The following is a 24,497-nucleotide window of genomic DNA, read 5'->3' as shown; positions in this document are numbered from 1 at the left end:
GACACCACTAGTTCCAGTTACTTCTATCAGACAAAGATACAGTACAGAACATCAGACAAGGGAATGAGAGGCGTTAGGCTGACGGAAAATGGCAAAAAAGGGCAAGAAATGTTAAGATTCATTTTTTTTAATTGATGGATAAATTAATTTGGGAAGTAATATACATAAATAATACAAAAGACAAGATTCAATTTTATTTATTGTTAGTTGTATAGAGCCTTGTTACAAACCTCAAAAGTCGATCAATACATTTTAATTTAAAAGTTACGATGCTCAAGGTGTCAACTGGTTGGTATGAGGAGATGGAGTAGAGAGAAAAGAACAGTTGACAAAAAAGAAAACAGGCAGCAACAGAACACAGGCAGTTTGTTTGGGCAAGTAACTGCACACAACATTCAGCTCTGAATCCCATGGTACCAATAGAACAGTGAAGTATTTATAAATTCCATAAACCACAATAAGACTTTTTATATTGTATATAGAAGGCTTTGTATATAAGGAGCAGAATTTTTATTTCTATCCTAGATTTTAAGGGGAGCCGAAATATGATCTTTCTTCATATTTCCAGTCCGAAATCTGCATGCAGTATTTTTAAGTAACTTGGAAATCTTTTAAAGTACAATTGGAACAACCTATGAGTAGGAAGTTGCAGTTTTTTCCCAGCAGAGAGCCTAGACATTTATATTAATAAATTGAAGGTTAAGTAGGTAAATTGGTCAAAGATGATGCCAAGGGTCCTCACAGGTCCAAAAAAAACAAAAAAAAAACATAAATAATAAAAAAATATATATATATAATTATTTTAGTATTATTTATTTATTTTTTAATTGTGATCTCTATTTACCAGAAGTTAAAGAGGCATCCAAGATTTATTTTTTTCAGAGTTTACCTAATTGATTAGTTTTTTATGCTTTCACAGATAAATTTACTGTCATCTTCATGGCAATGAAAGTTTGTTTTCTAATAATATTAAAAAAAGAGACATATATATTTATATAGGCTAAAATGTATTGTTGTGAGCACAGAAACAGAACTCCAACGCTATGTTTTATGTCATTAATAACAACACACTGGAAATTGTTCATTAATAACATTCAAACAATTCCAGTGGTGTAGCTTTCAATCCAGATGCCATGTTCCTATTTCTGTATAAGGATGTTCTGATCAATGGTGTTGAATGCAGCACTAAGAAGACAAGTATAGGAACTAGGCTGTTGTCTGAGGCTATGAGAAGATCGGTTGGTTTAATTTTCTGCTGTTCAAGACAAAACTATGTAATTCTATCAGAAGTTCCATTTTTTCAATTGTATTATGAATGGTCTTTTCAAGTTACCTATTCATGAGTTGTCTTAAGATGGCTGTTCTTCTTTTAAACGCTCAATTTCAACCCCAACATCGAGGGTATGAGTGGGTTCATTCATACGCTGTCTACAAAGCAGTGTTGAAATGGTTGTCAACATTTGTGTGAAAAGGATTATAACAGTGTTTACATCTGAGAGTAACTGATACATAGGTATGTGTAAATTGCTGCTATTTCTTCACCTCAACCTGTGGTTCTAAGTGATGCGACTTGGTGGTATAAGACTAAATAAATCTATCCATTGGTAATTTATTAAGAGAGAGAGAGAGAGAGATCTAATTTTCAACTAAATTTACTAATTTTATAGTAGACAACCAGCAGTGAATTTGACTACATGTGACTAAACATGTCATCATTGGTCAGATTGGGGAAGGGCTTAAGAGAACACTAAAAAGTCCAATGAAGTTTTTGTTAACCTCTAAAGCAACTTTCTAAAAGACTGACTTGCGATAGGCATTACCAGGAATCACTAGACTTGTGGTTATTTTCAGACAGAATTTTATATTGCTGGCCCCAGGAATACACTATGATCAATGGAGTCTCTAACTTATGCTTATGGAGTCACCAATGACCAGAGAAGGTTTGTCAGTGGGTGTGTCACTAAGTGGAGAAACTCTGAAGCGGTTGGTGATGAACTCTGGGCATTTGTTACTAATTGTGCTTGGAACCTGCTGAGGGACAACTACAACTTGTGCTAGGTGGCTTGGCACCAGTTAAGGGGCCTGAACACCTAATTTTATGATGCAGAGCAGGGATTCCAATACAGCCAACTATACCTCCATAGCTGCAAATATCTTACACTTAATATTGCAAATGTCACTATCGCTAAAGGAGACTTAGAACAAACAGAGGGAAAGAGAGAGAGAAGCAAGACCAGATAAGTCAACATTAGCAGGACATTTCAGAAAGCTGCCTGAGTGTTACATCTGTTGCAACTCTTAAATTAGCCACTACCAAGCAAGAAAGTAATCAATGATAGTAATTAGATATACGCCTGACAGCAGCAGCAAAGCCTAAGTACCATGAGCAATTTAGTCACAAATAAAACTAACTGCAAGACAGTGGGTGGAAACAAGAACACCTGGAAGAAACTTCATGAGTACTGGTTCACTTTCTCCTCTTAATGTTGGACAGAGCTGTGCTGCGAGGTTAACACTAAGCACAAACTTTTGAACAGGTGTGCAGCAGGTACTTATGAGTTGTCGTCATCCAGCTTGTGCTTTGTTGCATCCATTATATTGGTTCCCTGTTCTATCAGTCCCATTCTGAAGCCAATCATGCGATTGAACTAATGCGCTCATCAGACTTGGCCTGTTGTCATCCTTAAAAAAGACAGACACACAAACATTTTTCAAATGTGTCACCATCAAGTACAGAGATCCAGGCTATTCTTAGCCTGCTATGTTTAACCTACTTCCATTTGAATGAGCTTACCATCAGCTGCTCAGATTCTATGATTTATTTATCCCTGGTTGCATTCTGGTGTTTCACTGCACCAATTCTCAGTTACAGTGGCATATTATGTTTAATTTAAGACTTTTATTTTTGGACTTTGCTGACAAAAACTTCAACAATTCTTTATGTAACAACTCCTCAGGTCTTAGGAAAAAAACATAGCTCCCTTTCTCTCCACCGTATTCTGATTAGCCACTTTTGGATAACTTCATAGGAACTACCGTTCCTACTACTGTCAAATTGTTTTTGTCAAAGTTTTCACAAACACAGTCTACAAACACATTGATACATGTTATTATACTAGTAATAACTGTAGTCTCCATAAGTGTATGGAGTATTCCTTCTCTCTTCTAAGCTTTTAGGCTTGGTCCATTGTTCCAGATAGATGTCTTTCTATGCTTTACCCTTGTGATGGACTGGTCACATGCCCAGAGTATGCCTTGCTTTTTGCCCACTTACAGCTGACTGCATCAGCACTTCTGTGATCCTTTCAGTGAAACGTAGTTAAGATTAGTTTTTTTAATTGATGGATGATTCCATAACTAATACAAAATCGTCACAGCCGAAAAACAAGTTATGCCAAGACAAATGGCTAACTAAGAACAAAGTATTGGCAGAATTTGGGTGGGCTAAAAAGGCACCAGCCACCCCAGACTGAGATCCAAATTATTAGAAAGGTTTAATTGTGCTACACAAATTGAACACCAGGCATTTAAATTGAATACAAAAGCAACCCGTAGTTATACTTTTCATAGCTAATGTGTTCATTTGGTTGTTCTTTGACCCTGCTGTTGCAATACAAGTTATGTTATCTGTCCTGTACTTTTCTTCTTCTTCTTCTTCTTCCTCTTCAAGAAAGGAAAAGTACATTTTCTGAAGTTTTTTTTTTGAGTTCTGCTGGCTCTTTGTTATCTTTCCTGATCTGTATGTATCTTCCTATTTCCAGGATGGAGCGGATGTCTGAGGAGGCGCTGAGACTCAACCTGCTAAAGCGAGGCCTGGAGTCAACCAGCGAGCGAGAAGAGGCGCTAGCCAAGCGCCTCAAAATGGAGGGCCACGAGGCTATGGAACGCCTCAAGATGCTGGCACTTCTTAAACGCAAGGATCTAGCTGACCTGGCAGCACTGGAAGTTGCAGGGCCTCTGGGAGATGGAAAGGGCCCTGGAGTCAGCACTCTACACCACCAGAGCCTAATGAGCGCTGCTTTTGAGGAGAAGTTAAATGGAAGTTTGAGGCTAGGAAGTCATGTCAGCCATGTTGGACCCAGTAAGAATGGAAAGGAGAACATGCTGGATGAGCCGGTGGATATGAGCGCAGGGAGAAGATGGTGAGGATGAAAAGAGAAAGTACAGCCTTTAAATACAGATAAGAATTAACCTTTCAGCTGCTGTTAATGTGACTTAAGAGACAAAATTTCTGAGATTAACTAACATTCTAACAACATGATATCAAAGGGAAATTTTGTGTCATAAGATGAATGTGCAGATATGTGTAATTAATAAGTTACATTTCTTTGAACCAAACTTTGGAAGATATCCCTGGGATATTCATTAACCCAAATATGTCTTTATCATACTGGTATAACATACTACTGTTTCAGCAGTACCTGAGATTCTTATCCAGTGTTCCAACCTGTCCAGCAGAATGTAGTGATTAACAGAGGCTGAGTTCAGTCCCAGAAGTACAAGGACTGACCATCAGCTGCAATTAAAAGGTGATTTGTTACTGTAAGGGAGGCAGTGTTAGTACTGTGTCATTTGCAAATCTAGACTGAAATGTCTTAAATAACATTTTACATTATATTTACTGAAGAACATCAAGTAACTGAGCAGCTACTGCCTTCTCCAAACCCTTTAATAGAGGTGGTAGTTTTGAGATGGCATGAAAACTCAGTCAATACGGAAGTATCTGTAAGTAACTAATCATTTAACAAAAAGCTCCGGTCCTTAAACTTGATTGGGATTTTAGGTCGAAAGCCTAAAATAAGTAGAAACTTACTGGGTGTCTAATTTAAGTGAAATAAAACATTATTCACACCACATCCAATTGAATCCACCATATTGAGTCTCCACACACAAAATGGGATAAACCTTTCACAATCATTATGACTCTTAACATGGTCTCAAGGTGGATGGATATGTTTGTCTGTGGGTTGGAAGAAAACTCTTTAATTTTTATGCTGGTTACTTTAAATCATCTAAATGTTTGGCCCTCAAATCTTTGACCATAACATCAAAGCATTATAGCCACTCTTGGGTCCACCAAATGAGAAAAAAGACCAGACTTCTTGTTGAGCCAAGGGTTAGTTCTAAGATCAAACCAGTGTAATGTGCTCACGTCTGTAGTGCCTTTTCAAAGATTACATTTTGACTTGTTATAATAGAAAATAATATTAAAACTGTGACCAGGATTCACATGAGCCTCAGTTGTATTAGTCCCATCTATTCCAAGTGTGCTCATGTGCTGCATGATCACATTAGCAGCTGACATTGTTCTATCAGAGACTTTGTTGCATGCATGAGAGTGAGATCCTGATCTTTTGCTTATGACAAGGTATGTGTACACACACCCAAATATTAGCTTGAATGTTTACGCTAATCATTATTATTAATCATTATTAGGATATGAATCTAGAGATTATGGTATTCTGGCTTCTTTCCTCTACAATAATATGTTAGATGTTTTATTATAAATTCATTCTCTTTACTGAAGAGCAGTTTACTCTATTGAATGAATAAAAGCAGTTTTTCATGAGATCTTTGTATCTATGGGACCCTAATTTACTGAATCTCCAGTTGAGGCTAAACATCTGTGTTTGTTTAAAAATAATTTCAAGATGCCTTGAGAGCTCCGCTACTGGTTTCTATAAGCTGCAGGGGTCCTCACATCCCGTGGCACTACAGTGTCTTGAATCTAATAGCAACACGTCATGCCTGGATCAGGCGTTTATAAGGTCGAAGTGTGTGAAGTTGGATGCCTGTTCTTACAAGAGAACTTCCTTTCTTTTCTCCCCCATAAAGTGAAACGGAGCACAACAGACGAACTCCGTCTCCAGATGTCATCATTTTGTCAGACAATGAGGCATCCAGTCCCAGGACAACACCTCGTCCCGAGGAGCGCTTGCACCAAGCCAACCTGGACATGTTCAAGGTACTCTTAACACCAGCAGTCACTTCGACTCAACACGGTGTGTTTATTAATTTATTTTTAACACGGTGTGTTATGTCACATCACTTAACAGCTGTTAGTCACTAGAACATCTTTATTTTATGTAAAAACAGACTCAAACGTGTGTAATAAGTTATCCTAAATTGTATTTATTTTTTTAATCCCCAGGGTAAGACGGGAGAAGAGAGACAGCAGATGATCAAAGCGCTGAGAGAGGAGCTGCGTCTGGAGGAGGCTCGCCTGGTGCTGCTCAAAAAGCTCAGACAGAGTCAGATGCAGAAGGAGAACGTTGTGCAGAAGGTTTGAGCACCTAAAACACAGAGCCACAACCAGAAATGAATTTAGTCAAAAATTTCCTTCCCTACTAAACTTTACCTGAGAGTAGCAGTTACTGGTCAGTTTGCTCATTTAGATTATTAGTGTAGAATTTAATAAACAAATCCTTCTGTTGTCCATCGTCTGCACCGCTTGGACCATACATGGACAACCACTCCGACTCACACCTACAGGCAATTTAAAGTCAAAGGTTAACTTGACTTTGGACTGTGGGAGGAAGATAGAGAAAGAATAAACAAATCCTGGCCTAATATCAATAATCAGATAAAGGCCTTGAAATGTACAGTCTTGACCAAAGGTTTTGACTATTGGAATTGGAAATTAGAATAATTGCTGCTTAAGTTTTTATAACAGCGATTTGCATATACTCCATAATGTTATATTTCAGTACATCACAGAAACAACTGAAACAAAGATCTAGAAGCAGTTTAGCAGCAAACTTTATGTCATTCTCAAAACTTTTGGCCACAAATGTACATATGTATATCAATGTGATATCTGTACGCAATTATGGCTTCATTCGAGCATCGCTATAATTCACAACCACAGTAGTGTAAGTGTCTGAATATGTGTAGACCACAGTGGTCTACACATGCATGTATGCATTGGTAAACGCTATGGCTAAAGTATATCCACTATTTCAAGTGCTTAAACGAGTCACGCAACGTTTCAGTTTTCTGTGTAGATTTAATATCACATTGACCAGGATCCTGGTCATGGTTATTTAGTCACATATGTACAGACTGTAACACGGACAGTATCAGCAGCAGATAAGATGAGGGTGGGCTGTGTGTTAATATCAGTCTGTCAGATGAGCCACATCAATGAAGAACAACCAGGAACAGGGGGTCTGCCTTTTGGCAGTTTTTGGAGTGTTGTTGGTCTCTAACATTCTAATTAGTACCTGTGTTCTTTTAATATACTCGTTTCCTAACGTTAGTCATAAAAGGTAGCAAGGTTGAAAATCTTTCTAAATGAATACAAATCAAATTTCAGATTGGTGTTAGTATGTTAAGTTTAAGCCCAGTGCAACACATTTGGCATGTTTGCATCATTATTTCTGTTTCGCTGTTTACACTGTGTCACTGACTTTGTGCAGGTGCCTGTTGTCCAGAATGCTGCATCCTCTGTGCAACCTCCTCCCATCCACAGCTCTCCTGGCCTTGGAAAGCTACCTGTACGACCTGGCCTGCACAATCCAGAGCCCCAGAACCTCCGCACTGCACAGGTTTGTGTTTTCTACCTATACTTGTTAGGAATCAGTACTGTGGATGACACAGTTTAGGATATATTCTTATCTAGTTTAGACTGGTCTAGCTTGTTTTGTGGCTAGTCAGATGAAGCTCATCTGGCCTACTGACCTCTAAGGGGTAGTGGGCTCAGGGGTATCTGAGAAGCATTCACATCGGATTGTGGAGATGTTGGAGACTATTGTTTTTGGAGCTTGACCTACATTATTCCATAGTGGGAAATAATACCGCAATCATTATTGTTGCCTCTGAGGTTCCAAACAAATGCCTTTCAGATGTAATTTTTAAATTAGGCAAAATCATTTGTCTTTGTTTAAAATTTTAAGATGCTTGTATTTTAATTAAGTTTGACAATTACTTGTCTTGGATGTGTCAAGTGTAAATCTTAAAATGTGTGTTTTATAGAGATTTTGCTTAGACCCATGTGTGATTTTGCATGTCTGCTCTGTTGGTGGAGAATGTCCTCCTCTGATAATGAGACAGCCTCCTGCTGGAAGGCTTTGTTCTTCATGACGTAGGCCCGATCCTCCATTACAAGTTGAGATGGTATTAAATATTCACCAGATCTCTGGTTTTATAGATGGCTGTGTGCGTGTGCGTGCGTGTGCGTGCGTGTGTGCGTGCGCGCGCCAGCACCAAGCACGTGCTGCCCTCTGCTGACCATAATGTGTAAAAATGTGCCAACGCTCATCTGACAAGTCTAATTATTTCTCTGTTAGTCTTCAAATACTTTATTTCATTAGTTTCTAATATTTAGTCCAGCCTGCTAGTATGTTTACAGACAAAAAACTAAGATGATAAAATGAGTGTTCAGTGTTTTGTTTGATGTGGAACTGTTGTCTGTATGTGATTCCGTTTTTTTAAGTGGCTCTTAATGACTAGCAATTAAAATATAGGAAGGAATGTTATGATACGTCAGTCTTATATGGACCTATAAGACTATATTTGTAGCTAAATGTATAGCTATAAATTTAAGTTTGTAATATTGTTTTGATAAACTTTATTATTATTATTATTATTATTATTATTATTATTATTATTATTATTATTATTATTATTATTATTATTGTCTAAATTAAGTAATGTAAGTTTGAAACATCTCTTGTGTCCTCACTTCAGGGTCACACAGTCATCAGGTCAGCAGCTAATGCAAACCTGCCGCCCATGCTGATGTCCCAACGAGTGATAGCGCCCAACCCTGCCCAGCTGCAGGGCCAGAGGGTGTCCTCTAAGCCTGGGATGCCTCGTTCCAGCTCCAGCAGCATGGCGAATGCCGTCAACTACCAGCAGGTGTGGACACAAAGCCCTGCTTCCTTCCCCTTCTTTCCCACAGCACAGCACTACATTTAGTAAAACTCTAGTAAAAGAACTAGAAGGCTTTTCTCTTAGCATTCCATAATGCTTTTTTCACCACAGGCCAGTCAGCAGGTGGCAGCTTCCCAACGTTCAGGCTCCAGTGCCATGTACATGAACCTGGCCCACATGCAGGCTGCTGCAGCAGTAGCTGGAGGAGTAGGGGGCGGCCTGGGTGGGGCATCAGCCATCAGCCCATCCAACATGTCCAACTCAACCAGCGGAGGCGTGGGCTCCATCACCGACCAGGCCAGCAGCCAGGCAGCAGCTAAACTGGCCCTGAGGAAGCAGTTGGAGAAAACCCTGTTGGAGATTCCTCCACCCAAACCCCCTGCACCACTTCTTCACTTCCTGCCCTCCGCTGCCAACAGCGAGTTCATCTACATGGTGGGCTTGGAGGAGGTGGTGCAGAGTGTGCTCGATAGTCAGGGTAAGCTGCTAACACAGAGGCAGGGAAAAAGTGAAATGAAGAAGAAGAATGTGAAGACTTCTCCATTTATAAGTATGTAAAGATCCCTTCACTATAAAGTTCTCTTCTCTGTAGGTAAACTCAGAGGGACGTTGGCCCGCACGGAGCCATTTTTCTGCGCTCAGTGCAGAACCGACTTCACCCCTCATTGGAAGCAGGAGAAGAGCGGCCGAATCCTCTGTGAGCAGTGCATGACGTCCAATCAGAAGAAGGCTCTGAAGGCAGAGCACACCAACAGGCTGAAGAACGCCTTTGTGAAGGCCCTGCAGCAGGAACAGGTCAGCATTACTGATCTCTGCACCAACTTAGGTTCACATCAATATATAGAGTTACATAACAGATTAAACAGCATCATCATGTTGTAAAACTTTTTATTGTTTAGAGAAAAATGTTCTGAATCATTTCTGACCTAATATAAAAACAAGGAGCACTGCAGGCATTTCCTGTCATGGTCTGGTTGGTTGTCTACATAGTGCAGTGATTGATTTAATTACATAGATTTTTGGTCAGTTATTCAATAGATGTCTTAATGTGTGTTTCTGTGTGTTTCCATGTCAGGAGATCGAACAGAGGCTGCAGCAGCAGGCAGCCTTGTCTCCCAGCTCAGCCCCAACTGGCCCCAATGCCTCCAAGACTGACACCATGATTCGACATCATGCTCTCCGCCAGGTATGAGTGCAACTCCATCTGATCGTCCACACTGCACAAGCGTTTTTAGAATCAGACTCAGAAAACTGTTTCTTGCCTGGTACTGGAAAAACAATTAACAGTACCAGAGATCTGTCTTTGTGTCAGCAGCAAACACATCAGGTACGGGAAAAAAATTAATCTTCACATACTTGATTTGTGTACTGTACTCCTCAGGCTCCTCAGCCTCAGGCCTCTCTGCAGCGAGGGCTCTCCAACTCAGCACGAGGTGTACTGTCCAACTTTGCCCAGGCCTCCCAGCTGTCAGTGGCTAGCAGCCTCATGGGAATGACTGGTGCTAAGCATTGTGGCAGCGGAGGAGGCAGTAGTAGCAGCAATAGACTGCAGCATGACAGCCATCGTCAGATCTACAATATCGCAGGTATCATAACTGCTGTGTGCTACAGATGTTAAAGATCAGTCCAATACTGAATACTGAAGATTTCATATGTGTAATATTGGGTTTCCTCATTGTCTGTCTCATCCTCACAGGGTTAAATGTTGCCTATCTGAATCCAGCAGCAGTTGGAGCCCATAAGAGCTCCAGCTTAGCAGACCGACAGAGAGAATACCTGTTGGACATGATCCCGCCTCGATCCATATCGCAGTCCATTACTGGACAGAAATGAGCCCTGATCAGCCATCCCAACCTTTTGATGCCACCCACATCCTTCCCCACGTTACGTCCCCATTCTGAAGCACTCGCAGATCAACAAACAAACCCCAACCCACCCTGCATTGCATGCAGTGCCTGTCCGTGTGCCTATCCATGAAAACCCACCTAGTCGAACAAAGACACTAAACTGTCGGTGCATTTCAAATGTTCTTTATTATAGTAAACTTCCTTGTTAGCGTTGTTTAACAATTATAATTCCCATTATTATCGCTGTTGGCAACACTATTATTATACCTGCAACTACCATTTTTGCTTCAGTTATTATTTTCATTATACTTTTTTCTTGAATCAGTCTAGGGTCACTCTGGGCCACAATCATAGGTTTTTTTTTTTTCCCAATCAAGTATAAAGCTTAGACATGACTATTGCTAGTAACAGAAGATCAACAGGGTGCATTCTGGTTGCTATGCAACATAAAGTTAACAACTTTAAAGCTTTGTAAAAAGTGTTAGTTCGCTAACTTGAAGCAACATGGTGGAAAATACTGAGAAGAGAACTAAACAATGAGAGATTTCTCCACTTGCTCTTAAAAAGAGGACAAAGAGCTCATTCTAAAACAGGAGCCTGTGAAGAGAGATGTGGAATTGGAGAGCAGAGCGCCCACACGTGTGTTCTGGTTGAAAGAAGCAGTCTTACCGCTCGGTATGGCACATCATCAGAGCTGATGAAGTGGAAGTTACTGACAACAGGTAAACGCGCACAAATGAGATTGCGACGTGATCACTTCAGCTTTTCCTTCGGCCCCTACCGTTTTTCACCCTAAAGGTCATCATCAGTTTCCTCATTTCGGATGCCAGTCCCTTCCAGCACAGACATGAATAGCTATCAGATGGATGTATGCGGTACTTGTAAATGTATGCTGAGTGGCAGATACAAGGACATCGTCGCTGCACCCCAAAAGGATCAGCGATCCACATAGACTTCAATGAGGAGGGAGCTGACGGGCTGAAGGTCAGATCAGTTACAAGGGCATCTAGTGTTGACGGGGTGATGGTGTTTGCTCAGAGAGCAGCAGGTTGTTTTTTTCCCTTCTGCATACATCACATCTCACTACCTGCCACTGACCCTTCCATGCCCCTCTCAGTACCTTTGACTATCCAGTATGCACAGACTGAACCCTAAATCCTTTGACCCAGGAGCTTCTCTTTGCATCATGTATTCTTTGAAAAAATGGAAAGTACTCTGACCACATTTTATATGTTTAAACCACAGATTATGTACGTACAGATCTGGGTTCTATATGGGTTCCTTTTCTGTTTGTGTTTTTTAGGTCGTTTTCTGATTGATCCCTCATACCCTGCCTCCTTTTTCTTCTTTTTTTTTCTTTCTTTTCTTGCGGCGTCTCCTAATAAAAATGGTGGCATGCCTGAGAGGTGTTAGCCCCTGGAGACGATAATAGTCAACATAGCTTAAAACAGAAACTATTGAAATATCTGTATGGATTATGTATAAATGCCTAGCTTCAGAAGAAAAAAAGGATGTGGATTATATCTTTTATGGGAGAGACATGGATCAATCATTGTGTGCATGGTTTGCACACTGGTTGCCTCATACCAGATGAGCACTTTGCATGTTTCCAATTGGAAAAAGGTTTTTGTTTGTTTCAAAGGAGATAAAGGATGTTACAAATGGGAGTGGCTGAGATCTGGATCCTGGCTGACAGGCAATCACAGTTCAAGGGACATGTCAACAAACTGTGTTTGAATAGTTACATCCAAAGTTGCTTCACAAGTGTTGAGCTCTGTAAACATTGCACTAGTGTCAGTTATTACGTTCCTGATACCCAGTGTACTGATGACAGTTTGTATATGAGCTGCTTCTGGCAATAGTATGTCTCACTGAGCCTGAGTGACTAAAAATCACTTCCTAAAAAGTCATCCTCCTGTTCAAAGCAATTCTGACTGACTGGGTCCTGGATCAGATTTTAGACAGAGTCTTGTCTCTTCTGTGGAGATGTCCTGCACTTTTATGTAGTCAGGATGACTGCAGAGGCAGTTATCTTTTGCTACAGCGTTCAGTTACAACGTTCCTAATGCATCCACATTTGTAGGTTTTTTTTTTCTGTCACAGATGTCCACTGTGTTTGAAGACAATAGCACTTTCACTGTGCTCGTGTTGTATAATTAGATCTCAGCAGCATTGCTGAGCCAGAAAATGAAGCTTGTTCCCGAAACTTATTTTTGAATTTATGGCTCCCTGACCGACATGCAGTCTTCTCCACAAAGGACAAACTCCTAGTTGACGGTCCATTTGACTTCCCTGCATGCTCATCTCTGGTTATACGAAAAACCTTGTATTCTGATTTGCACATTGATTAATTGAACTGGTCCATCTGCCATGTGCTGTGTCGATGTTAGATGTAGAAGCAGTCTCTGCAGCATTCCAAGTTAGAACATGAGCTGTGTGGCCAGCCCACTCACAGTTCACATGTTTTTACATTTACTCTGCTCAAAACACAGTAACAGCTGCTGATGGTTGAAATATATCTTTATGCATTGGGTCAAGTCTTAAGAATGTGGGTCTTCTGTTGAAGATTTCACAAATCCATCACTCAACACCTTCCTGTAGCTATATGCAAGCATGCAAACCTAGTGGTTAATCTTATTGGCAGGGATGAGGATGGATCTTGTCCTTTACTATCATTCCCACATTTTGTTAGAGCACTCATGTAAATTGAGTTAATATCTCTCGGGTGTTTATCATATCTAGAGAGCTATTTCCCCAGTTTGCAGGCATGCTGGCTCATATGCACAAAATCTGCTGTTAGAGATCATGCGGAGTGCTGTTAAACAATATGGCACAGGAGCGTCATTGATATGAGACAGGTAAACGTACATACAGGTGGCTCAACAAATCGTGTGGCAAAACCGATGCCAATGCTGTAACAAAAAACTGATGTCTCTGCACTCTGTATGAATGGAAGGTTTGTGTTGGATAAAATCCACTTCTTGCATATGTAACCATACTTTTGGTTCTAGTACTTTATTATGAACGTGCTTTTCAGCTTTTTAAATCCTATGTACAACATTTTCGGCTATTTTAGAACCAGTACCTGGCATACTGTTCAGAAGCCAGCATGTTAACATGCTGGAATAAAATGGTGAGAGTTAATGTCTCACCTGCTACTTAGTATTCTTAGAACTGGGTGAAAAGTGTTGGTGACATGTAAATGTAATTTACAAATTAAGCTAAAAGACCAACCAAGGTGGCACTTAATGCAGTAAAACTGTTCCTAGCCTCTGTTCAATAGTAGGCTGCTACATATCAAGAGCAGTTACAATTATATCACAATATACACAATTTTGTGATATTCAATTATATCAGTATTTTTATCCCTGCAACAACAGCTCGTTGCTTCAGTGTCACAATCACTGTCTAATCTCAGTTGACCAGCCAACTCAAGTTACTGGTGCCACCATGTTTGTTTCATAGGAAAAGCCCATGGACTCAATCAACTCATCTGGCTACATGGTATTGGATCAGCCTGGAGAACTCCATGTAGGAACAGGGAGAACTACAAACATCACTCAGAAAGGCACAGAGCGAGAGTTGATTCTAATCCAGGTCCTTCCAGCTGTGAGGAAAGACTTAACCACAGTTAGTTTGTTTTCGTTATTCAGATACTCCTAGAACATTTTAGAAGGTTCCTACCCACCAATGCAGCTCCTGCCTTCTCACATCCAGGTCAGCCGTTTCTTCAATGCTGCACTCTAATCATGAGTTGCTGCTGGTGTTTTTCCAGCCACACAGTTGCTTGGTCACATTCAGATTCAGCACATATGGTGAATAAACCATAGTGGATAAAATGGTGTGCTTGAGGAATCCCGACATGCCTATCACATCTTCGATCACAAATAGTCAAGCAAAGTGAGACATTTGGGTCATGAATAAACTACCTATGCTTTTATTTACACACAAACCATTGTCTTTCATATGGAACTGTGGGAATTGGATGTAGTGCTGTATTGTCATCCATTTATAATATCTGGTCTCGTTGTTTTAACTTACTAAAATATTTCTATTATTTTTCTTTCATGTTGAAGTTGAAGTTGAAGAAGAATTAAAAAGGTCCTGTCTCTCTTTTACAGATGCATCCACACACCTTTGTATTCGGACTGCAGATTATTTTCAAATGTCAATGTTTCAATTTCATAAGTCATTCTTATAAGTCTCAATTGAGTTTTCTTTCTATTGCAGTTTTAAAAAAGTAAATGTATTGACTATGAAATAAATGACACAATATTTGTTAGGTTTGAAGTAATAATGACTTATTGTACATAAACATTTTTCCTCCCTTGTACTGAAAAAAGAAATTAAATGGTTGTATATTGTGTAGAAAAGCAAACAAAAAGCCATGAATATTGTGAAGCTTGTCATTTCGTTTTGTGATCATTGTGTATTATTGTGTAACAAATGTGCAAAATGTTGGGAATTTTTTTTTCTCCCCCCATCTTCCTTCTCTGCTCGTTGAAGCGTTCTCCCCTGATGCTTTGGTTTTGGGCTAGTTAGTTTGCAGAAAAGTGCTCATTGGTTCAGACAGACATTTTCCACATTAGCTGTGCACATTCACTTTTGGTAATGTTTATTTTTGTTGTTTTTTCTTTCTTAATTATTCATTTATAATGTGCTCTAAATAAAAATGAAAGACTAATCTTAAAATCTGAACATACAGCCAAAGTAGATTTTCGAAATTGTTCCATACATAAATATTTAGTAAATATCAGCCAAAGCTGAGCTTTCAGAAACTTTTAGCTTTTCTCTGTGGTGCAGCCTGACTCACCGGGCAGAAGCTTTTACTAAAAGAAGCACTAATAGTATTACATTTAAATTTTAATTTAAGTTTTAGTTTAGGCATTTGGTGCTAGCTTTTTGAGGTTACTCTGTGTCATCAGTGTGTGGAACCGTGGAATGTCTGTTTGTTTGTTCCATGCTGACTGGGTCATGGCTGCTGCCTGACCCAGTCAGTATCAGTGATCACTTTTTCTGCCAACACCAGCAAACAACTTGTATGTTCCTCTACTTTACCCTTCTTTGGTTGTTGCTGATGCAGGGAAATATTTAATGGCTGAATCATTTTTCTTAACGTACCTGGAAAAAGCTTTCTCCTTTTTGCATATTGTTGACAATGTTGAAGCAGCCACGTGGGGGGAGGCAGAAACACGTAGTGAAATTGACCAGAGGCTAATCAAAGTCCCTTTTTTTTGCTTACATTAATCCTGACTTTTTGCACATAGTTGATATTTAAGTCTTCAAAAAAGTAAAAGAAAATAATGCTGTTTGAATACTGCCAGTTGATTGACAATTATGCATTGATTGAAAAAATAAGCTAATTTTGGAGGAAATAACTTTGTAATATTTATCTCTTGCAAGCTATGTTTAATAAAGGTTGAAACAATTTGCTTTCACAAATGTCTTCATTAACCTTGTCATCAACTGAAAAATTTACTTTAATTGGCACAGAAACAATCAAAGAAACAAACTGTCCTAAATAGATTAATGACAAACATTGTATAAACACAACAAAGGTTATGTCTCCCTAGAGTTGACCATGAATTATTACTATTAACAACCAAACTCGCTACGCTCAATCTTACTGCCATTGCAGACAGCAACGGTAGCTGTGGCATCTTCATACTCTTTTCATACTTGTCACTTCTCATCTGCTGTTGGTAGACGCTGGTAGTGTTTCTTTATCGCCCATTTTGACACATGGTGCTGTCCTGAGGGTGCAGGTTGTGTTACAGACGGCAATGGAGCATCTTTGGTTCGAAGGGTTCCTCCTGTTCCTCTACATCCATTCAACTAGGTACCAGTGTTGGTCTGTACATTTTCTACAGCTAGCGTTTCCTCCATGTTATTTAGTTGTGCAGACTGTGCTACAGTGTGAGACACAACATATGTATGGTCCCAAAGCTAAATTTCTGAAACATTTTCAGAATATTCTTTTGAAAAGATCAAATGAGATGCCTACATTTATGTATATTATATGGTGTTTGTTCTTAACCAAGCTGTAATGAAAGGGGCTGAAAGGAACTGGATGCATACTAAGTACTAAGAATTGCAGAGCCTGACTTTTTGTTAGTTTAGACTCTTTCTCATCCTGGCCCTAATTGTGGCACAGTTAGTGTTAGTCTTCCTGTCACCCAGGTTGTGGATTCAATCCCCTCAGTGAGGGGTTAAGCCAGGAAGGACATTCGGCGTAAAAACTTGCAAAATCTACAATGCGAAACATTTGCTGCGGTGACCCGTGACCTGATAAGAAACAAGTAGTCTCTTTCTCATCCTGCTTACGGACCACACGTCATGCAGGTGTCTGCACACTGCACTAGGTGTCAGTGTTGAACACTTTTCAGTGAATCAGTGGTTCACATGGTTTCCACTACTACTACTACTAAATGGACAAGAGGAGATTATGTGTAAAACAAATTTATTATTACATATTTTTGGCTTTCTGTGTCCCCAATCAACATATATTCTACTTTTTATTGTTTTATTTTGTCTTACCAATGTAAAAAACTACGTATAAGTAAGCTAAAAAGCAGGAAGAGAACAAACAGGAGATCATGAAGAGAAAATGACTAAATTAGTCTCTGGTTAAAGGTTCCCTGTTAATTTGTGTCTCTTTGTTTTGGTTTAAAACACTGTATTTTATTCACACCCAAGTTCCTATTTCTGGATATTGTAGAGTGCGTGTATTCATTTAATGTCGTTGTCATTTGTCATTTTACTGTCTGTGGAGTTGTTGAAGTTGTTAATTGTTTATACCACATTTGAGTTAAGAAGAGCTCCTATTATGCATCCACCCTTTCAGCCTGTAGATGAAATCAGAATTAACACGGTAAACAAGCTGCACTCATTGCACCTGGTTGGTCTCCAGGAAGTTGTTACAGGCCAACAGAAATACAGACAGTTGCAACTCTATCACGCTGCCCAATAGGAAAATAAGATCATGTGACAGTGGGTGGGAGGTACTCAGAGCAGAATACTGACGTGTGAAACGTGTGAAACATGAAGTTCTCTGAATGTTTACCCACAGGTCTGCCTCAAGGACACAGTGGTTGTGCAATACAACACACCTGAAACAACTTGCACGCGCGATGCTATTTGTCAAAGACTGCAGCATAGTTGTAACTGGAAGGTTCACGGGCTCATGTGTGAAATATGTGAGAGCGGAGTGCCCCAGAAGCATACAACATTCACAGCTTTCCTGAAGTAAAGTATGTTCAATAACATTGTGTAAATGAGGCTGCAGCAGCGTCCATTCTTGTGGCTTAAGAGCTTTTCTGTTGTGCATATGTGACAATATGATACTAAAACATCTCAAGCTCTCGGGCCTTTTGTCTCACTGGAGATACAAATATTGTGTAAAGTAGTAGAAATACACAATGGTTGTTCTGAAGTACAAGTACATGGGCCTTTCAAAATGAAAGTACAGACGTAGAAGCAGAAGTAGTTATAGTTTGCGCAAGATGACCTAACAAGTGCATGCTCCAAAAGAGGAGTCTCCAGTTTAGACATAAAAATGGGGTTTAACTGGTTAACAACACTAAATCTTAAAATTAGCAATGAAAGCAAACGTTGAAACTAAAAACCAGAGAGAAAAATGTTTTAAAGAGATAAAATATTGATAATTGACTCATTTTATATTTGAGTTCAACCACCAGATGGTTCATCAATGTTTGTATTTGTATCTGTAACATAGCTTTGAAATTATACTGTTACAATAGTAGGGTACTAAAAGTGAAACACCTCCCTCTATTTTACAGTAGAGTAATAAACTACTAGTTGTGTCTTGTCAGCAGCTCCCTCGGGGGTGAGACAAGCAGCCTCTCCTTCAATTTTGCACTGACTGTTTACATACCTGCTCATGTATCTGTACAATAATCCAAACAGCTCAGAGGGACGGGACATGATGATTGGCTTCAGTCAGCAAAGACACTCAGCTCCATGTGTTTATGCGCTTCCTTAGGGACTGTTTAAGGGACTGTCTTTCTCTGTCTTCCCTGTGCTTAAACAACTTTCTGCTCAGATGATGTCATCTTGAGTTCAGACGATATCGCCAGGGGAAACATCATCTGATCAAGGGCATCTGACCTGAAGCACATGGTTTAATAAAAGGATTATGCATTTAAATTGTCCCTTAAAAAGCTATTGCATCCTTCTAATGTTTGTGTGGTTTTATCTAATCATGCTAAAGAAGGGGCTAAGAGTAGAACTGAATGCTTCTAGTCGCAATATTTTTCTCTGTCAGTGAGAGCAACTAAGTTTTCAGTCACAACAAACCTGGACTGTGAATCAGGACAACATTTAGAGCTTCAGATAATGTTGTACACAAACCCTGTTATCAGTGCAAACTGCATGGTAACAGTGAGTGGTCAGCTGTTCAAAAGGTCAACAATGTGGTGTCCACACCTGCAACATTTAGAGCAGATAATAAATACAGCAGAATAATAAATTCTTATTGTTGGTGGTGGTTCTTTCTGTGGAGATCACATGTTCTGGTTTTGATGTGTGTCCTTTGCTTTAGTTTTAAAGTGCGAGTTCAAATCTGCAGCCACTAAAATAACATTTGACCGCACATATTTCAAGGCAGATCAGCTCCCTGTTGCAGACGCCATCACTGCCAGTTCCTGAATTACTTATTACTTCTCCCTATCACAAGATACTCCTGTTTCCCAGTAATGGTTAATTTTTGTTTTGTTTTATATGAATAATACATACTCCCCTTGACTGGGGGGGGGATAAGTATAACCAGCAGCTGAAAACAAATAAATAAATGATGCAAAACAACAAAGTATAAATAAACACAAATAAATAAATATACATTTTAGGTAAACAATTAACACGTTTTTAATGGTTCATTCAGGAGCAGGGATTTCAAGGTCAGGTGGAGGTCCTCCTGTCCTTGAGGTGAAACATGTTTTGGAGCCAGGATATTCCATAATCCCTCGTTTACTTTACACTCTGTGGGGTGGTGGGTGGAGAACTACGTGTCCAGGAGCAGGTGGAGCACCTATGTGTCTGGTGGTGCTGGGTTTTGCCCTGTTGATTTAGTTGCCAGTTGATAGCCATTGCTCAGTCTGGGCATGCTCACGCTTTCAGTCAATAGCTGAAGGCAGGAAGGATACTGGATACTGACCATGATGCAACCCTCAATTTGATATTCTTGTGAAACATTGTTTGAAAGTCTTTTCCTCTACAATACAGGCTTTCGACCTCAGCTTGTGATATCAAACACCCCCTGGCTGTGGTGAAACTTACAGACGCTCCTTGGAATTTATTTTTATCAAAATAAACGTTTTTTAGGATGCAAGCCTTGTCTGCTGCTTGATGTATCTGCCTCGACTGCTTGGGATGAGACAGAGAAAAGAACAACAAGGGCGTTGAGGGAAAATAGGAAAACAGAGAAGCTCAATATATTGGGACACACAGGCATCCTGTATTTTGTAAAAGTCACAAGAATATCGAAGGTGACTTAGCAGACTTAGAAGAAGTTTTAACAGTTTGGTGCCTTCCCCTGGAGCAGGGGAATCCCACTCTGTCCTCCTAGCTACTAATAATTACTGATCAAGTAGTTTTACAGCTGGAAAAGCCAACTGACACACCTGATCAAAGTGATCAGCAGAGTTGGAAAACCAGCAAGACAGTGGACTACCGTTGCCCTAGAAGATGGTGCCACACTCTGCCTTCATGCCCTGAGTGTAAACACAGGCTGCAGCCAATGTGGTGGTACTGCAATATACAGAAGTACAGAGGGAAGATTTTAGTGCCTCGTCTCAGGAAGATGTTGCATCCATGTAGTCACAATTCAGCGGACACTGACACATAACCATATGTTGATTTCCCCCACTAAAGCAAACTAGCATCATGTTAAGGGCCCCTTCTGACAGTTTTTTCTTGTAAAAATATACCACTGAATACTGTAAAAAATTATAAATGGAGCAGCTGTTTACTAGAAATTACAAGAATCTGTGACACATGGAGACTTATCGCAAAGCCTAGCAGCAAATCTCATTAATGCTGATGCTACTGAATCACCAGTTAACCTCATCTGTGGGAGGAAAATGGAGAAGTCAGCTGATATGCAGTGCCAACACTGGTCAGCACAGTCTAGCAAAGCTTTACTGCACAAACCAATATGTCTCACAGGCCAGATGGATTCCTTCCCTACGCTCTGCATATTTTTGTGTATTCCTAACATGTTATGTCCTGAATGGTGTTCAGACAGAAACCAGCAATATATAATTTTAAATGTTTAGCATTTCCTATTTCTGCAAGTTAGGTAACGCTCTGCGACCCAGCTTTGACTAATAAGTTTAATCCAAATGTGTACTGATTATGCTCATTAGCAAATTACCTACTTTACTAGAAAACATTTTTACACAGGCCTATGTAGTGCTGCACAGACTGTTTCTAAAGAAAGTCTGGACCAATGAGTAGACACACTGTGTATTTTTTTAACATTTATTTACAAAAAAACCCATGGGGTTTCATACAAAAATACTTGTTAGAAGTATCAAGGATGCATTAAAAATATTTTTTTCACAAAGTCTAACAGTGATTTTCTAGAGCCCTGAAAAGACAGACATTGTGAAACAAGAGTGGAGATGTCACGGTGAAATGTTGTCCAGGGTAACAACACATCAGATACAATACATGGTGTTCCACGTTACTGGTTCAAACATGTTTGCCTATGAAGTATATCGGCATCTCCAAAAATTATGAAATGTGAAGGTCTAAAATGAGTGCTGTACTTCAGAAAAAGACTCACTCTAAACCACACTGTTCAAACCAAACTGACACATGTAGGCAGAATAAGAGCAAACTGCATCAATTAAAAAGTGCAAAAGGAACCAGGAATAAACCACATTGTTCTCAAACACCAAATAATAAAATTTGGTTGCTGTATGATTCAATTAGCATCAAAAGGATAACAATTCCCCATGCTGTAACTTTAAAAAGGCACCGATATTTCTGACCAGTGCTTTACACCATCTCACACTGACTGGTCTTCACTAAAAAGGATGGTTCCTCTAGTGAAAACCCTTAAAACAACAGGGTATGACTGGAATGACATAAATCCCTCCCATAAAATAATCACGATGTCCCAACAGACTTGGTGTTGAATAGCACAAAGCTTGACCCCAATAAGGCTATTGTAAGTCATGAAGCAAACAATGAGACCTTCTGGAAAGGATAGCTTAATCGGAAATGAAGAGTAGCACTGAATTTGTGGCTTGACCTCTACATCCACAACCTGAAGGGCAACACAAGAGAAAGACTTGGGAATCAACATAGGCAATCAAGCATCAGAGAGCCGATTGAATAGGCAAACTTTCTGTCCATCTCCACAGTCCTCGTTTTTCTCCATCAGAAACATGTCCTGTGAAGTTTGGAACTTCTGCTCCTTTTCAAGTGCCTTAAATGAATTGTGACTGAGAGCTGGACCACAGTTCTAAAATCTTTGCTGGACTTTAGCACACTGGTAGCATTCGTGCGTTGCCATTGAATTCCTCTTCAGCCTGAAAAATTACATTTATTATAACCTGGGCTGTTAACAAAAGTCATTACTCAGCAGTGTTGAATTACAGAAACAAAAATGGCTGAGACACCCACCTCGTTGTATGCTGGAGGTGACGGAGGGAATGTGAAGGCTGGCACGTTCATGAAGATTGGGCTGCTGTCACCATCAAAGTCATCCAGGAGTGGCGTGAGGGGCTGCTCTAGGCTGCAGTCGCGAGTGATGTCACAGTAGCTGGGAGGTTGTGAAGGCATCCTGAGGGAAACCCAGCTCTGGGAGGCATTGCTGACCGAGCCCTCTGTGCTGCTAACACTGTTGGTACGGCTGCCCAGGCCAGCGGTCCCAATAACCAGAGGAAGTTCCAGGATCAGTTTCTCACTGCCGGGGATGTGGATGTAAATCTGGTGGAAGAATCATGAGTGCTTTAATTAGGATTCGTTTTTAAAGAACAAAAAGAAAACATAGAAGAACCCTAGTTCTGAAGCTGCACTCACCATCAGGGCATACTCCACACGGATAATGTTGCAGCCCAGCATGGAGGGCTTGATCTTTGGCACCCTGATCGTCTTTCCCTGCCAGGCGTCCCCCATGCCAGAGATGATGTGGTTTCCACGCACTGAGGACAGTTTCTGACGGAAGACTTTGGTCCGGCCGTTTGCTTGATATGTATGTTTGGCAATGATGGCAGCCTTGGGCACAACAATACGCGAGCAGGTGTTCTCAAATTTTGCGTTGATACAGATGTCTTCACCCTCACAGTAGCCACAGCGATCTATCTTTGCATTGAGTGACACTTGGCCATCAGGAATGAACATGCAGGTGACTTTCTTTTCCTTCATGCCACCTGTTGGAGACTGATGAGATGCAAATAGACTCAGACACTTGCAGCATGAGGAAAGATATAAAATGCTTGTGTTGTTTTATGCTGGTAAACTCACCAGCAGGTCTGGTGTGTTCACATCTAGAGGCTCCTCCACCTCAAAGAATTTCTTGCACTCCATGTTGGGCTGCTGTGGCCTCTCCATAACGGCTTTCACATAGTATTGGACATAGCCAAACTTCCCCTTGTAGGACGACACCAGCTTTCTGTCAAAACAAAAGTGAAAAAAAAACATAAAATAACACAACAACACAATAAATTAAAACCGAAAGAGAAACCGCGTGTTTACTTATCATGTACTGGAATTAGGAACACTCTTTACCCCTGCTGAGGAAGCTCCAATCCAAAGGAGTACTCGTATTTGTTGCCAGGCCTCAAAACAACGGATCCGTTAGCATCTAGAAAAGAGGAAACAAATGAATTTCTTATAGGGTTAAATACTTTGCTACAAACAGTAGACAGAAGTAGGGAACACCAGTTGAAGCACGTAGTAGGTTCTGGCAGACACCCAAAAGTCGCCTAATCTAACTATTCAGAGCAGTCAAAACAAGCCGAGGGCTAAATAAACCAGCGGGAAGTCTTTTACTTAAGTAACACTGACCCATTTACCACGTGCTACGGTGTTCATGAAAATAATAAGGCTAACAGCAAAAAATGCTAATCTGTGTACCTGTGGGCTGACCGTCCAGCTGCAGCACTTCTTCGTGCCGCAGGTACTCGGCCTCCTGTCGGCACCGCTGCTTGCCCTTCGAGTACTCCACCTTGGCGCATCCCCGAACAACAACCTTCACTGCAGACACACGCGTCACCTCGTTCACTTCTACCTCTATCCGTCCGCACACCTCCTCACCGCCGCAGTAAAAAGATTTGCTGGGATCGTTAAAGACAATCTGAAAGGTTTTCACTTTCTTCATAGCCACCATGGTTGCTTGTTATGGATATCCAACAGAAAGGCAAGAATAAACTATGCTGTGTTGAGCTGGAACCTGGAGATTGCCGTTTGGCTAAATACCGAGAACCATAACTTCCATTTGACTTCCAAACCCTGTAAACAAAGACTTGGAGGGTGGTTTTATATGACGACTGTCAGCTGGCCATGCACATCCAGAATGAACAGCGTGGCTCAGCGCGTGCACACTGCTCTCATTGGTTGAAAACCTTTGTTCGCGTCAGCTCTGGCCAATCGTCGTTGAAAGTCGACGCGTGGACACCGCGTGGCTTGGGAAATACGGGGCATGCTGAGCAAATGCGAAGACAGGAAGTATGAGGCAGACAGAAATGTACATTGTAGTAAACAGTACAAAACCAGATCAGTGTGGATGTGAGCGCGGCCATCTCTGAC

The 24,497-nt window shown here is 40.4% G+C and overlaps 2 protein-coding genes across 2 annotated transcripts in view; one reads left to right on the top strand and one right to left on the bottom strand.

Moving 5' to 3' along the window:
* The window catches only part of gatad2b (GATA zinc finger domain containing 2B), a 30,071-nt gene extending 13,922 nt beyond the window's left edge, over positions 1 to 16,149 (top strand). The window contains exons 2-11 of the mRNA XM_029166181.3: positions 3,762 to 4,142; positions 5,836 to 5,965; positions 6,152 to 6,283; positions 7,419 to 7,547; positions 8,689 to 8,859; positions 8,986 to 9,352; positions 9,467 to 9,669; positions 9,950 to 10,060; positions 10,256 to 10,460; positions 10,571 to 16,149. Of these exons, the coding sequence (XP_029022014.1) occupies positions 3,763 to 4,142; positions 5,836 to 5,965; positions 6,152 to 6,283; positions 7,419 to 7,547; positions 8,689 to 8,859; positions 8,986 to 9,352; positions 9,467 to 9,669; positions 9,950 to 10,060; positions 10,256 to 10,460; positions 10,571 to 10,707 (1,965 nt within the window). The 5' untranslated portion in view covers position 3,762 and the 3' untranslated portion in view covers positions 10,708 to 16,149. The remainder of the gene's footprint in view (positions 1 to 3,761; positions 4,143 to 5,835; positions 5,966 to 6,151; positions 6,284 to 7,418; positions 7,548 to 8,688; positions 8,860 to 8,985; positions 9,353 to 9,466; positions 9,670 to 9,949; positions 10,061 to 10,255; positions 10,461 to 10,570) is intronic.
* Positions 16,150 to 21,204: 5,055 nt separating this feature from the next.
* On the bottom strand, positions 21,205 to 24,234 carry txnipa (thioredoxin interacting protein a). Its single transcript, XM_029166745.3, has 6 exons — positions 23,826 to 24,234; positions 23,478 to 23,553; positions 23,214 to 23,361; positions 22,770 to 23,129; positions 22,371 to 22,676; positions 21,205 to 22,276 (listed from the first exon to the last, which is right to left on the bottom strand). Exons 1-6 carry the CDS (start codon positions 24,076 to 24,078, stop codon positions 22,229 to 22,231), a joined length of 1,191 nt encoding a protein of 396 aa, XP_029022578.1. The 5' UTR covers positions 24,079 to 24,234; the 3' UTR covers positions 21,205 to 22,228.
* Between the last annotated feature and the right edge of the window lie 263 nt (positions 24,235 to 24,497).

The sequence above is a fragment of the Betta splendens genome, chromosome 11, assembly GCF_900634795.4.
Source record: "Betta splendens chromosome 11, fBetSpl5.4, whole genome shotgun sequence".
NCBI lineage: Eukaryota > Metazoa > Chordata > Actinopteri > Anabantiformes > Osphronemidae > Betta > Betta splendens.
This window is presented reverse-complemented; position numbering and strand designations above follow the sequence as displayed.

Bases quoted from the DNA above. Each gene is read 5' to 3' on its own strand.
- txnipa (XM_029166745.3), bottom strand. From the start codon at position 24,078: ATGGTGGCTATGAAGAAAGTGAAAACCTTTCAGATTGTCTTTAACGAT. The intron at 23,362-23,477 runs GTAAAGAGTGTT...TTGTTTTGACAG, and splicing joins TTGGAGCTTCCTCAGCAGGG to AAAGCTGGTGTCGTCCTACA. The intron at 22,677-22,769 runs GTGAGTGCAGCT...TTCTTCCACCAG, and splicing joins GTGTGGAGTATGCCCTGATG to ATTTACATCCACATCCCCGG.